We start from the raw sequence: 16,647 nt of genomic DNA, 5'->3' as shown, positions 1-16,647 counted from the left end.
ACTGAAGCTGAATCAATACTAAGAAAGTTAATCACTATGTATGTAAGCACAAGGTCATCTCGACAGAGAGTATTCATTAATCACTATGTATATAAACACAAGGTCATCTCGACAGAGAGTATTCATTAATCACTATGTATGTAAACACGAGGTCATCTTGACAGAGAGTATTCATTAATCACTATGCATAGAAACACAAGGTCATTTCGACAGAGAGTATTCATTAATCACTATGTATATAAACACAAGGTCATCTCGACAGAGAGTATTCATTAATCACTATGCATAGAAACACAAGGTTATCTCGACAGAGAGTATTCATTACCCGTATGAGTTCTTACCTTCCCATAGTACAGTACTGTATAGGAATGTAAGTACAAGAAAACAGTTCTTCATTATGAACATTTCATGATGCTAATTCTTCCCTGCTATTACATAGAACGAATTTCAACACTCCTGAACCGCTGCACTGACCTCTGTTGACAACTGAATGAACCAGTTTGAATGTTTTTATCATTCTTTAAAAATCCAATGTATGTTTACCAGGTGAGGTCACAAGAAGTCTGTTTAAATGAACATGCTGATCAAACATAGGGTCTGAAATAAATGTCCTGGCACTCGTGCCGTGTTTTAACTATATAGAAAGAAGTTAACATATGGTTCCAGTATATGCTAATAGAAATCAATTTATTAACACTCTACAAATTTACTTTGATAAAAATGTTTTGTATTTTGCTCACAGATCTATGTAACACATTAGTCATCTTTTTGGTTACAATTCTTATATTATTTAATTACTAATTTCGATCTTAGATTATTTTGTCTACATATATAAAACAAATTCTGGTGCATCATTTGACTAGTGGGTGTAAATTAAATAGATGCTCTAATTATAGACTATTATTTGTATTGTAAATGTAAAGTGGATATACTTCTTAGTTTGAAGTATTTTTAGGTTAGTCCTAAATCCACACACCGTAAGCTAAGAAAACAAAATAATCATTGTAATAAAAGTATAGCGAAAAAATAATAAAATTCGCTATGTTAAACATTTTAGCCAATAGTATCAATATAAATGATAATAAAGAAACAACCGATGATACTGATGATAATGTAATACAAAACAACCATTCGTTTCCTTCAAGTACTAATGTAGTATTAATTATCTAACGTGATGTTACCGTATTTAAACAATATTTTCAACACCCCTCCTAAAAATGTTTTTAATTAATGAAATACCATAAACAGTTCCGTCAAGGCACAACTGCAAACGTGACTGTTTTAGGTATGGTGTCATCCTTAATATATATATATATATATATATTTATATATATCATATAGTAATATACTGAATTACATAAAATATTGTGCCTAACCACACTGGCAACCAAAAATAACAATCATTTATATTAAAAAACAGAAGCTAGAAGTGTCCCTTTCAGAAATATTTCTATTGGTTGTAACTAACATAACAAGATCCTCACTGCCAATCAACAGCTAAAAGCCTGAAATATAAAACACGTTGTTCTTATTGGATGGTCAGGTTCTATCTTTTAATGTGAATGTCCGTTTCTACTTTCAACCTTGAGAGTGACGTCAGAGATTTGGATTATTAATACTGATGGAAGAAACTTCAAAGGAACCTGGATGATACAAATATTTACTTTGAAATCTCTGTATAAAAAATAACTTATAAAACAACTGGAAAACAATCGAGAGTTTTCATAATTCATCAGTTAATCAAGCATTATTTCAAATATTGATATATATTATATATACGGTGTAGCTACAAAACTCACATAATTTTATTTACAACATATACTAAAGAGCTACAACATATGAACATTTATTTACTCATAGCATATATTCTGCAAAATAAAGATCTCAATGTATCACAGTATAATTTCAATGGTTTTCCTGAGAATGATGGTTGTACGCAGACCCACAAAGAACAGAGATCAAAGCAGTCTCATACTGAGTACAGATCCATGTAATGCCATAAATCAAAGCTCCATATACAGTATATATTCAAGCTATCACATTAAAACTGCAGATCAAAAATGTCCTATGCATATACAAAGTATATTCCAAACTAGCCCCATACAGTGTATAGACCCAAATAGCCCAATGTCGAGTACAGACACAAATAATCCAATAGAGGGAACCAACGTCAGTAGGTCAATACAAAGTACACACCCAAGTAATCTTACAGAGAGTAGAAATCCATTAATTCTACAGAACATGTCCACGCAATCAGAGAAGCAATACAGATCTAAGTAGTCCCACACAGAATACACCAATCAGTTAAGAAATGCAACTTGCACTCTCTACAAAGTTCACCGTGAGTGGACGAATTTAGATGAAACAACTTGATGAAAGATCTTACAAAACCTGAAACCATTAACGATTTACAGGTCCTGAAACCATTAAGGATTTACAGGTCCTGAAACCATAAAATAGAAGTCGGGACACAGGCTGTAAGAATACATAAAGTACTTTGATAATACGTTAGGCCTTGGGTTAATATCCGTCATGATAATAGTATTTAAAGCAAATTTAACATTTATGATGCTACTTTAAGTAAGATCACTTGTAGAAATCCAAGAAAAACAACAAATTAACACATAATAAATATAGGAATAATCAAGATTTGGTGTATCTAAAGGATATTCTGGATTGTGACAATTTACTGTCAATCGTAATCCGAATAAACTACACCGGAAACAGAATAATGCTGTGAAAACTGTTAATTTTCGAAGTTGTAGGATTATCAACTTGTGCTAGGTGGTTTTAAGTTATGAAGCTAAGTTAAACTGTAAGTAATCAAGTTTGAATATGTTATTATTATGAGCCAATATCTCGATATCTTTCTAAATAAACTATCAAACCCAAAGACTCAAAATAAAACACAATGCGTAAAAATTTTTATTTCTAAATAAAACTTTTAATCACTAAAGTAATAGTACTTTAAATCGAATTTTATTCTTTATAATAAACAAACAACATTTAATCACTGAGTGTTCTAAATTGATACAAAGCATATGTAAAGAACAATAACAACTTTTAGTAACTAAAGTAATTGTGTGTTATATTGATATAAGGTACCTGTATAAAACATCAAATTTTGTTACTACAGTAGTAGTGTTCATAAACCATTTGGCTCAACAAAATCAATGAAAATACTTTTTAGTTACATATAGCTACATTCTTAATTTCCCGACGTACAAAAATAAAGGAACGTTTTATGTAAAATAAAGAAAACTCGTCTTTACCTTAGTTTCAGAACAAGGTAGAAAACGCAAATGACGTAGAATGTGGACCAAACATAATTTTATTTCCATTAGAGCAAATCGCATTCCTATACAGTTCCTGGGACCAGCCCCGAATGGCATGTAAGTGTATGGTATAATGTTGGATTTGTTCTCAGGAAGAAATCTGTATGTACAAGAAGTTTATTTCGACTTTCAATATTTGAAATTTTCTAAAACAAAATAATAATAATAATGGACAAATTACGAAATGAATTTCTTAAACATGTAATTGAAATGTTCAACCATTTATTTTCCTCACGCAATATTTATTCTAAATTATTTTGAAGATACAATCAGCCTGGCCTAGTACCTCGATTGTAAAGAAAAGTATGGAAATGAAGGTAAATCATTTTGTTCACAAGGTTAAAGTAAAAACAAAATCTGTAAATTAGTGTCCAGGTGTCTAAAATGTGTACATATCTCACCAAAGAAATATGTACACGAAGTTAAAGATATGGATATTATCTTTGCTTGGAGTTAGCTGTGTTACAATTGTAGATATCAAAATAACAACAAAATTGAAAAATTTAGAATAACACTGGCACTCAACAAGATTGAAACTCAAGTATTCTTAACACACACATTAATAGTGAGGTTCCATAAGAATTGTTAACACACATTAATAGTGAGGTTCCATAAGTATTGTTAACACACATTAATAGTGAGGTTCCATAAGTATTGTTAACACACATTAATAGTGAGGTTCCATAAGTATTGTTAACACACATTAATAGTGAGGTTCCATAAGTATTGTTAACACACATTAATAGTGAGGTTCCATAAGTATTGTTAACACACATTAATAGTGAGGTTCCATAAGTATTGTTAACACACATTAATAGTGAGGTTCCATAAGTATTGTTAACACACATTAATAGTGAGGTTCCATAAGAATTGTTAACACACATTAATAGTGAGGTTCCATAAGTATTGTTAACACACATTAATAGTGAGGTTCCATAAGTATTGTTAACACACATTAATAGTGAGGTTCCATAAGTATTGTTAACACACATTAATAGTGAGGTTCCATAAGTATTGTTAACAATCATTAATAGTGAGGTTCCATAAGAATTGTTAACACACATTAATAGTGAGGTTCCATAAGTATTGTTAACACATTAATAGTGAGGTTCCATAAGTATTGTTAACACACATTAATAGTGAGGTTCCATAAGTATTGTTAACACACATTAATAGTGAGGTTCCATAAGTATTGTTAACACACATTAATAGTGAGGTTCCATAAGTATTGTTAACACACATTAATAGTGAGGTTCCATAAGTATTGTTAACACACATTAATAGTGAGGTTCCATAAGTATTGTTAACACACATTAATAGTGAGGTTCCATAAGTATTGTTAACACACATTAATAGTGAGGTTCCATAAGTATTGTTAACACACATTAATAGTGAGGTTCCATAAGTATTGTTAACACACATTAATAGTGAGGTTCCATAAGTATTGTTAACACACATTAATAGAGGTTCCATAAGTATTGTTAACACACATTAATAGTGAGGTTCCATAAGAATTGTTAACACACATTAATAGTGAGGTTCCATAAGTATTGTTAACACACATTAATAGTGAGGTTCCATAAGTATTGTTAACACACATTAATAGTGAGGTTCCATAAGTATTGTTAACACACATTAATAGTGAGGTTCCATAAGAATTGTTAACACACATTAATAGTGAGGTTCCATAAGTATTGTTAACACACATTAATAGTGAGGTTCCATAAGTATTGTTAACACACATTAATAGTGAGGTTCCATAAGTATTGTTAACACACATTAATAGTGAGGTTCCATAAGTATTGTTAACACACATTAATAGTGAGGTTCCATAAGAATTGTTAACACACATTAATAGTGAGGTTCCATAAGTATTGTTAACACACATAATAGTGAGGTTCCATAAGTATTGTTAACACACATTAATAGTGAGGTTCCATAAGTATTGTTAACACACATTAATAGTGAGGTTCCATAAGTATTGTTAACACACATTATTAGTGAGGTTCCATAAGTATTGTTAACACACATTAATAGTGAGGTTCCAAAAGTATTTCCAAATCATATAATTATATTACATTTTACTAGTGTTTTACTTCATAGTGAAATAAATCTGTTTTAATAAAGTTAAGAAACAATAAAGAAAACGTCCATGTTTACACTCTTTATATAATGTTCTGACTTATAACGTCAGACATCAGAATGTTGTCTATAATGGAATTTGGTCTTTATCTTAAGAAGTAACCGATGCTTTAACTGGATTTCTAACGTAAGTATTTTTTTTTAATATCTAAATACGTAGTAATTGATCAACAGAACAATTAAATAAAAATAAAGCGACATAACCATGTTATTAAATGACCATCACCTGTTACCTGTCTATGTCACACAGCCAACACTTACTTACTTTTCGGAAGCACTTGAAAACACATATTACTTCTCATAAAAAAACAACACTTGTCACTTATCTAGAGCAAAATAAAATAGCTCTTCCCAGCTAGTTCGGGTAAAACTAACTCATAATTGTTTGGACAACATAAAAAAAACAGCTGTTACACGTATTCCAGCTGTTATTTTTCTGTCTTAAATAAAATATGCCACTACCTGTCTGGATCAAATTTCTCCGGGTCTGGAAAGTTTTTAGGGTCATGGTGCATTGCGTATATTGGGAACCTCACTGGTGTGTCTTTAGGTATAGTCAGCCCTATATCATCAAACGTATAATCTTCCAAAGCACATCTTTTCCCACTGTAAAAATAATTAAATAAGCTCTATGTAATATTTAAACAACAAGAACTAGTAACTTACTTTATAAATATTAAGATGTTACCAATCAAATCACATTAAACATTTTGTATTTATTTTAATATTAACGTTTGTTAAAGTTAAATTTATATTTAGAAATGTATCTCACTCATACTGTTAAATATGTATTGCGAAATTCGAGACTATTCACTAAAGTTGTAGAATCAGGCTATTTTAAATTGTAATACGTAACAACTAAACAATAAATGGTCTTTAAAACTTGTATTTGATCTCTTAAAAATTATGCAATATATTTTTGACTTTGTATTTTAATTCATAATTAACACAACATGAACCTAATGTTCTTAAGACAATATGTAAAATGAGGTCAGAAAAATGAAAATATATAGTTAAATTATTATGATTTAATGAGTGTTTTTATATTTGCTTTTGAGAGAAGTCAACTGGTGTTACAAAAAGATATAATTTGATAAACAGAATAAAACAAGTAAATCTAATGTAAACCTAAAATCAAATGTATTTTAACTGGAAGAAATGTTTTCATAGGTTGAATTAAATAATTATGTAATCAAGACCAGAAAATTAGAATGGAAACAAATATAAACGATAAGTAACAGCAGTAATTTCTGTCATTGAAACTCAATGTTAGTTCTTCTTTGGAACTCCAGATGGAGTGGAACTTCTCTTTTTTTATATTAATTCCCTAGAATTTTTTTCCCTGGAAATTAGCACTGTATTACTTTAGATTTTGTAAAGTTTGATAACTTAGTTTGAATAGAGGATGAAAATGTACCGTTATCTTCCAAGTAACCTGATATTAGAATATTAGTTTATTTGGTGCACTGTAGTAAGTTCGAAGAGTTTCTGTACGAGTCCTAGGAAAGACAGGCCATTAAGGCCTGGTGATTAAGACACTCGAGGGTCGTACGTTCGAATCCTCTTCGCACCAATAATGCTCGCCCTTTCAGCCGTCCACTTGTTATAATGTGACGGTCAATCCCACTATTCGGTGGTGAAAGAGTAGCTCAATAGTTGGTGGTTGGTGGTGATGACTAGTTTCCTTCCCTCTAGTCTTACACAGTTAAATTAGGGACGGTTAGTGCAGGTACCCTTCTTGTAGCTTTGAGCGAAATTCAGAAATAAAACCAAACATAGCAAAAATCAGTAACTGTACTAGTTTTAAATATAATTTGATCACTGATATTTCATGAAATTTGAAAATGCTGAGGTAAATATAGTAAAGAGTCAGGATAGGAAACAGATAAACAATTAAAAGAGTGATTTATTGAACGTAATGTAATGAAATCTAAGATAAATATTTAGTGATTCTCCTGAAGGTAAGAGTAGACTATTTATTAACATGAAATAACCAATTTTCACCATTTGTGCGAGTTCCTGGGTACAACTATCTAATTGTTATATACAAACACTAACGCCACGAGTTATATCAAATATCCATAGATTATCTTTTACGGTATTAGCTGTTACTTACAATGCAGAAGGAGGGTAGATTCGAATACTTTCACACACAACTGCATCCAAGTATTTCATAGAACTGACAGCTTCGTAAATCTCGTGTTCCTAGACCATACAGATATTACAAGAGTTTAATTAAGTTAAAATTCTTGTCCTTAACATACGACAACGCTTCTGCATTATATCCGTATATACACAGTCTGATTAGAGAAATAAATTATGTGTTAATTATAAATTATGAAAGAAATTAAATTCGACAGTTTCTAATATTTAAGGAATACATTTCTCACTATACCACACTTGTATTAAACAAACGTTGAAATTTTATGACACCGTTACAATAATATCACTTTCAATCATTATAATTAACAAGATTCACATTTCATAGTAGACTGACGGAACTTTCTCTTATTGTTTATGTAGTAATATTGTTCTGTGTCATCAATATGCTTTTGAACTTCGATAAACATTTTTTACTGGAATATTTCTCGTTTCACTAACTTAGCGTTTTATATACACACAACATGTTTTATTTAGTATATACTTTTCAAAAAAGAAACGCAAAAGGCAAAATATGAGATAAATTGTTAATAAGTTTATTCTGGGTAGTTCTGTATGACATGTGTAAAACTTTGCACATTCACTGCTGAACATCCAAAATCTGCAAAGGCGAAGTCCACGCTGACTAGTTAATGTTTAACGTCACTCAACGTCAATAACGAGTATGCCCCCCGTGAGCATCAATAACTACTTGGCATCTCCTGCCCATGGAATCGATGAGATGACGAATCACATCATGTGGAATGGCTGTCTACTCAGCCTGCAAAGCTGCTGCAAGCTGAGGTAGAGTCTGTGGTTGAGGTTGTCGCCGTCGCAGACGTCGGTCCAACTCGTCCCAAAGATGTTCGATGGGGTTTAAATCTGGTGATCTGGAGGGCCAGGGAAGAACGTTGATGTTGTGGTGTCTCAAGAAGACAGTGGTGAGTTGGGCTGTGTGAGGACGGGCGTTGTCATGTTGAAAAACGTCGTTGACGTTCACCATGATTGGTTGCACATGGGGCCTAATTATCTCGTCGACGTGTCGTTGAGCCGTAAGATTCCCTCGAATGTGCAAAAGGTCTGTTCTGGCATTGTAGGCGATGGCAGCCCACATCATGACGCTGCCACCACCAAATCTGTCAACATCCTGCACACGAGGTCTGCCAGATCGTGGACAGTCACGAGTTGATCCATGTTGTTGGTGACGATTACATAGCTTTGTGATGGTGCTTGGGTGGACATTCACAGCTCTGGCAACATCTGATCAAGATTCGCCTGCTTCCAAGCGACCAATGGCGTTGTTGCGTTGTGCTTCAGTCAGTCTTGGCGTATTGAGTGTCGGTGGCTTAACATTGAGCTATGGAAACCGAGATCCCGTCACTTTTATAGGGATTTTGCACATGTTGCACTTGCAGAACATGCAGGTCTCTCAACCAAATTTATTGGACACGCATGCGTTTTGGCGAAAAATCCGATGTATTCCTCCGTTATCAAAGTGCACAACTTTTATTGTCATTTTGGAATGACAATCAGTGCCTTAACACGTGTAACATCACATACTCTGAGCTTGTAACGTTATTACATATATTTCTCTTTAAAATAAAAAAAAATATCCCTTTTGCGTTTCTTATTTTGAAGAGTATATATTCCTGTCATTACTGCCTTGAAAATAAATTTTAGGCATACCTGTGAATGTAAGGTTTCATCAATTTCCTGATATAATTTATTTTGGCAATCCTGATTTAAAGCCAAGAGATAAACAATGTATGATAAAGCACTAGCCGTAGTCTCGTAACCAGCCAAGAAGAATATAACGCATTGAGCTACAAGTTCGTCTTGGGTCAAATCTGGAACAGTAATTATATAGTAAAGTGTATTTGTTCATGTTCGATAAGAAATTCAATAACATAAAGATATATAAATAAATCGAATTACTTTCGAACTTTCTCTCACGCGTAAAACTAATAAATTCAATTTATCGGCAAGAACTTAACTAAATTAGCTAGAACTTGTACAGCTGGAAACATGATTAGTTAACTAATCATTGTGTAGAATTTGTTATCTAATATAAATACCATTATATTGATAACATTCAGGGTTTGATAACTTATCGTGTATCTTTGTGTTTACCAACAAATTATTTCTTAAAAGAAAAGAGTAAAAAACAGTGTATCTAACTAACACCTAAACAAATTACAATATAATCAATAGTTATCAATATTATGTCACAACATTGTACAATTAAAATATTAAAATATCCTTTGTATCAAAGTTAAAATTTAAGAGGGTTTATATTCCTGTCACTAACAATGCTCTTTACCTTTCGAAACTATCTTCACTCGACGTAAAATTTACTTCGTGGTTTGGATGCTCGAAGATTAACACGTACAAATTTACCTATTCAAACCAAAATCTCACAAATAAATTTTACTTATTTTTAACTTGCGTCCGTTTTATTTCATTTCACACAGAATTCAAGACGGTTTCTAAGAAATTAAACATATCTTTGATTTGTTGTCATAAAAGTTCATATTATTTTCTCTTCCTGAATATAACAAACACGAAAAATCATGTATTTTTTTAAAAAATTAATAAATTCCGTGATGTTTCTTTAAAATTCATTCAGATCAATGTGACCCTAAACATTATAAAAATCTGGAACATTATACTTCTCTCAAATATTATTTAATATCTTTAAGAGACTTTACATTAAAAACAAAGTCTGAGAATTAAAGCAAAATCTTCTTAATGTTCATATAACAAAAGTTAAAGAAGACAGTTTCACAATTAAAGTAATACGTTCTTTGTCTTCATAAAGTAAAAGTTAAAGTGTCAGTTTCACTGTTACAATAAAACCTTCTTTAGATTCATATAACAAAACTTAATTGTGATTTCCATGACTACTAAATGTTTACTGTCGCCACAAATTCAGTAAAACAGTGACCTAGCCATGAAGATTTCAAACTTTCGGTAAGTTATTACAATCTTCAGTTAGATCGTACAAATAACAGTTTTAACGGTTGTCAAAATGTGTTTTAGAACTCGTGTAAACAAAACTCAAACTATTACATTTGATTCTCTACGTCAAGTCTAATCACATTTTTAAATTTCCTCACATTTATTTTGTAACTTGTTGTTGAAAAATTTAAAGTTTTCCTCTTCGTATCCATAATTTTTGACATTTTTAATGTCCTCTTTGGAGTTCTGCAGTTTGTTGTCCATGGTTTCTAGAAGCAACTGAAGGAAGTCTATTCTCTTTGTCTGAAATCATCGGAAACCTTTCGTTATTGAAGAAAAACATGTGAAATTATTAACTAATGTTGAATAAACGTAGTTTTTTATCATTTTTATTTTAAGACACATAATAATACTATTACACGCCTTTACAAAACAGAGGTTAAATATTAATTACCTCAGGACTGTGTTTACGTTGGTCAATTATCTTGAGAGGCAACTCCTTGAAAAACTCCATACCTGATGGGTCAATCACGGGAATTTTGAACAGTTTCATTATGCTAGGGAAGGCAACTAAAAGAAAAAAGGTAATTCTTTAAAATATTATTGTGTAATTTGAACAATATATTATTTTATTATATTTCAGATATTACATGTACTTTTTATAAAAGTACATAATTATAAAAGTTTTATTTAACAATTAAAAATATACCTATAATAGATTTTGAGTATTACTTGGTAAGGATTTAGAATGTAATATCGAAGGGAGTGTTGCACATTTCAGAAAACTGTAAATCTCTCGGAACACGATGAAATGTGTTGTTTTTTTCAGGCCAGTAAATGTTAAATAGCAATGGAAGACTAGAAGAAAGGCAGCTAATCATCACTACCCATCGCCAACTCTTGGGCTACTCTTTTACCAGTGAATAGTGGGATTGACCTTTCACATTATAATGACCCTCAAATCCAATAAATTACGACATTTCCGTGCTACTAATGTGATTCTGATTGAGAAAGAGATCCTGTTTGAAAGCTATGCATAACACAAAGTTAATTCTTACTCAAACTATACCAACACGCTACTCACATGCAAATAATAATCGCCATCTGTTGGGAGAACTAAAAGCTTCTTTGGCAAATTGAGTAAAAGCACTATCAGGGTTTCTTAGAGCATTTGTTTTAGTTCCAAAAGCACAGCTGGCAATCACATCCATGGTGAACGCACCAAAATAGCTGGATGAAAAAGAAAACACAAAAATCTTTAATTATTTGTGAACATGAACTTTTTGAAGGGAAATAAATTAATAATGCTAATAAAAATATATATAAGAACCTATTAAAGCTGTTTTCCCCAAAAATTACCTCTCACAGCCGGTGAGTAAAGAATAGTGAACTCGGTCCATCTTTGCTCTGACAACAACATTTTTGAAACCAAACTGGTACAAAATTTACTCATGCTAGAAATGTCACTCAGAATGATTGGTACAGGACTTTTCTAAATTACCACTTCCTCTGCTAATTTTTAAATGAAAATTCTTCTATCGTACAGCCACAACCAATAGATTAATGTCTTCTTATAATCGACACAGTCACAGATTATCATGTTATTTTCTGTGTGTGTTTATATACAGTTTTAAACAATGTAATTTCAAGATACATGGGGTTCCGTGTGAAACCTACTCACAATTATTGGGAGAAACGCGCCATCTATTGTTCAATATTGCACAGCACTTATGACTTCTGAAAATAAATCACTAAAAAATTCCGATAAATACAAACTGTCTGAAAGGTGCTGTTCATTTCGTTTCCTGTTATGGGAAAAAAGTTTAAGGAAAATATAATGTTCAAATTCGTATAATTGTAAATAAATAATAATTATCTAAATGGTCAGTGTATTCTACAGTTTAATTGTCATAGATACCTATTCTAAATGTAGTTTAGCTTCCGTACGTTCCTTAAACATTAAACTGAACCAAAGTAAAAACAATCATTGTTTAATTGAATAACAACTAAAAAATATTTGTTATTCCATATATTCATTTTAAGCTTCTCAAGTTGTATATGCGTTAGTCGTTCCCTAGTGTTAAACTCGCAGACTAGAGACAAAAGCAGCTAGCATTTAATGCTATTGAAAAACCCGAATCATATTGTAAGATTCCACAGACACATTTTAAAGATTACATGAATGAATGTAACAACGTTGTAAAAACAATATTAAAAGAGGGTGGCTAACCAACCCCACCCCAGTAAGTCACCCACTACATTGATCTTTGTACACACAGTCAGGTTTTGTTTCAATTTTGTAATTAATAATAATAATAATAACAAAACATAATATATCAGTACAGTAAAAGTCAATAGTCGATGTAAAAGAATTACATACTATTAATTAAACAAAAACTTAACGTTTAGATAGCTATTAATTGGGAACAAAAGAGGTGATTGTTTTCCTTATTTGTGAAATATTAATCACTGCATGTTACTTATGATTCTCAAACATGTATTAAAGAGAACATGCCAAACATTAACAGTGATTTGATGGCAGTTAGTGTTATGACAAACGAGTATAGCTTATAGGTGGTTGTGAGATTTTTTTAGTTTTGAGATACCAAAATATCACTTCTGAAATGTGTGTCACAATTTAGGAGTTACGGTGTTTATACAGTTAACATGGAGACGAGTTAGTATAGATTATATAGTAGTATTTGGATGTACATTAAAATGTTTAAACGTTGATCGACCATGTCACATCTCTAAAGAAGTGTCAAATGAGATTATTCTACTACACTCGGTGCATACAAGTCCAAAAGAATTATGAGCTAAATGTATTCTTATAGTTCAAAGTTACTTTCGTGTCATATATATAATATTACGTGCAGGGTATCAAAACTAAAATTTTAAAATGTTATGCCTGCTTACTTTCAGCTGAGCCACTACATTAGATCGGATATTTAGAATTTTCAAAAGAGCAATTGTTCGTAATGGGAATGAAAAATAAAGCAATATGGGTCAACTTAGGACACCAAAACCATCGAGAAAAATACATCTGAAACAAGTCGTATCATAGATCAGAATACATGAATACATGGGTAAGAAGCAGATGTTCACACGCCCCAGAAATTTTACGCGAAATAATAAATTAGGATTTAAGTTTCAGAAAGTGACATAAGTCACGAAAACAAAAGCTACATTCACATCACATCCATTCAACAGTTGTGCACCTTTAACAGACAGAGAAGGAAACCAGATTTTATGATATTTTTGAAGGAAGAATTTGTTTAAGTTACTATCTATATATTTCAGAGCAATTTGAATATTCAAACGTGTACTTAAAACTCTCCTCCTACATGGATTATGCAAAGCAGTTAGAGAGGAATTGTGAGCTTAGGACATGACACTTACAACTGAACGTATTAATGTGAAAACTGATCTGCAAGGTTGCTATCGAGGGGTTTGGTCATTAGATAAAGCATGACTAGACCTGTTGATATGGACTGTATAGTGAATTTCTAAAACTGTTTCCATATAATGTACACAATCATTTTTTTTTTGAAATGTATTCAAAGAAAGTGATCTCTAACACCTTACACTTTACAGTCAATAGATTTTCCATCTTCTGCAGCCTTTAGAAAGTTTTCAGTTAATGTGTCAGCACACTCAAGCACTAAACTTTGCATCTATAAAGAAACAAATACGGTAAACTAAAGAACTAGATTTACAGTAATACATTTCTAATACTAATTATATCAAGTATAAACAACATCAAAGATGTTTAACATTATTATAAGTTTAATAATTATATTTCATTGCCATTGTTACCTTCTGACAATAATAATATAACCTTATTATTTATCTTACAATTTATACATTGTGTGCTTTACGTACATAAATATTTATTTTACCGACACCTTCTCTGAGACCTATTGTTATTATACATCTGGTATTGGCCTGGCATGGCCTAGCGCGTTAAGGCGTGCGCGCCCGAGTCGCGCCAAACATGCTCGCCCTCCCGTCCGTAGGGGCGTTATAATGTTGCGGTCAATCCCACTATTCGTTGGTAAAAGAAAAGCCCAAGAGTTGGCGGTGGGTGGTGATGACTAGCTGCCTTCCCTCTAGTCTTACACTGCTAAATTAGCGACGGCTAGCACAGATAGCTCTCGAGTAGCTTTGTGCGAAATTCCAAAACAAAAACAAACAAACAAACATCTGGTATTACTCATTGATTATATTAATTATTACTTGTAATAAGAATAACAATTCGTGCAGTTAATCAGAGGTTGTAGTAATTTTGCTCATGATGTAATAACTTTACAAATATTACATAAACTAAATACATACGGTTAACCACTTTAAACAGTTTAGTTTTTTGTTTTAATCACTTAGCAACTTTAAATTATATGATGCGTTTGTGTGTTTTCTGATAGCAAAGCCACATCGGGCTATCTTCTAAGCCCACCGAGAGGAATCGAATCCCTCATTATAGCGTTGTAAATCCGAAAACATTCCGCTGTACTGACGGGATGCGATAAATTATATGATTCAAAAAATTTAAACAATTAGTTCTGGAATAATTTTTTTCATGGTGAAGTGGTAAAAGCTTTAAGAAAGGAAACTTTGACTGTTGTAAGTGACAAACCCATTATTTGATTTACACTGTCATTATCAGCAACTATTATAGTTGTCACAGAGGTTTAGTATTTACATCTTTCTAATTACATTTAACGTACTTGATCCAAAACCACAAAGACAACATGCGCTAGCTGTCTTAACACTGAAACCTCTTTATTTCGCAGATACCAAACATTTTTCCTGAGAGAAATGTTGGAGAGATGATGGTATAACAATAACAAATATGTTGGTTAAAATAAAACAAAGATTGATTGTTGACAAGCACATACACATTTACTGGATCATCTGTTCTGTTGAAATCTCACAGATCGAACCTTTAACTCAAAACTGAAATAATATTTTCCGTATTTCTCCAGAAGGGTAGGGCTAGAGGGAAGACAGGTAGTCTTGATAACGAACCGCCAACGCCTGGGCTACACTTTTACAAACGAATAGTGGGATTGACTGTCACACAATAACGCCATCTTGAATGATAGGGCAAACATGTTTGAGGAAACACGGATTCGAACTCATGTCCCTTACATCACGGGTATATTGCTTTAACCACCTCACCTTGTAGGGCCCATACTGTAAACAAATCCTTTCGTAACGAACAACCAAAGATGAAAGTGTCAGAAAGTGTTTAGTTCAGCGTGATCTGTCTCTTCCATCTTTAGTTCCGACTTTGAAACAACGTCCTTTTCAATGGTGCTACTTTTGTAGATTATTCCTCCAAGACTTCCACCATAAGAGTCACGCTGTACTAGACAGTTTCAACCAATTTCATCTTTGTTTATTCTTCATGAAGACTCGGTTTAAAATTAGTTATAAAATAAAACCCTTATAATGATATGATCTTACACCCAAAACACTGTCAGCTATGTTGGGTAATATCAAAAGGAGCAAAATACCTCTGTACTGGTTTCTTAGTTGGTGATCGGGTTCGATTTTCTGTAATAATGCAAAATATTTCATACTCTATAAGCTATAGCTGCGTTGTAACAGACAATCCCTTAACGTAGATGATAGGTGCTTCTAAGTGGCTCTCTCCCTCTGGTGGATAGTTACAAAATAGGGACGGTGGTACCTAGTCTAAACAGTTTTACCATAAATATAAGATACCATACCTTACGCATTTTTCCCGAAGTGAAAGCAGGTGTAACGATGGTTCGGACTCGCTTCCAGGAATCTCCTTCTAAGGCGAAAAGCATGTTGTCTGCTATCGAGTGTCCGAAGTGAAAGTTCTAGTCCAAAAACAACACTGTGTATAGACAACATTGATATGGATGTATAAAGCACTTGAAAGTCCAAAAGTTATTAATATATATTATTTAAGATCTGCATTTTATGATAGTTCTCACAACATCTGCGAGTTAACAAAGGCTAACAAAGTTCCAGCGACAATTCTAAATCAATGATTGTTTTGTTAAGAACGATATCTGAAGTAAACAAATCACAGTTAACAACT

At 32.2% G+C, this 16,647-nt stretch overlaps 1 protein-coding gene across 2 annotated transcripts in view; it reads right to left on the bottom strand.

Moving 5' to 3' along the window:
- Positions 1-668: 668 nt before the first annotated feature.
- The window catches only part of LOC143246578 (cytochrome P450 3A8-like), a 47,230-nt gene continuing 31,251 nt past the window's right edge, over positions 669-16,647 (bottom strand). The window contains exons 6-15 of one of the 2 annotated variants that reach the window (XM_076493527.1): positions 16,307-16,423; positions 14,160-14,248; positions 11,659-11,804; positions 11,029-11,144; positions 10,733-10,877; positions 9,303-9,463; positions 7,594-7,682; positions 5,940-6,083; positions 3,273-3,435; positions 669-1,643 (exon numbers count right to left, since the gene is read on the bottom strand). In XM_076493527.1, the coding sequence (XP_076349642.1) occupies positions 1,554-1,643; positions 3,273-3,435; positions 5,940-6,083; positions 7,594-7,682; positions 9,303-9,463; positions 10,733-10,877; positions 11,029-11,144; positions 11,659-11,804; positions 14,160-14,248; positions 16,307-16,423 (1,260 nt within the window). In that variant the 3' untranslated portion in view covers positions 669-1,553. The remainder of the gene's footprint in view (positions 1,644-3,272; positions 3,436-5,939; positions 6,084-7,593; positions 7,683-9,302; positions 9,464-10,732; positions 10,878-11,028; positions 11,145-11,658; positions 11,805-14,159; positions 14,249-16,306; positions 16,424-16,647) is intronic. The other variant, XM_076493526.1, reaches the window with a different exon arrangement.

This window comes from Tachypleus tridentatus, chromosome 3 (genome assembly GCF_004210375.1).
Source record: "Tachypleus tridentatus isolate NWPU-2018 chromosome 3, ASM421037v1, whole genome shotgun sequence".
NCBI lineage: Eukaryota > Metazoa > Arthropoda > Merostomata > Xiphosura > Limulidae > Tachypleus > Tachypleus tridentatus.
The sequence above is the reverse complement of the archived record's forward strand: the minus strand, read 5'-3'. Positions and strand labels throughout refer to the sequence as shown.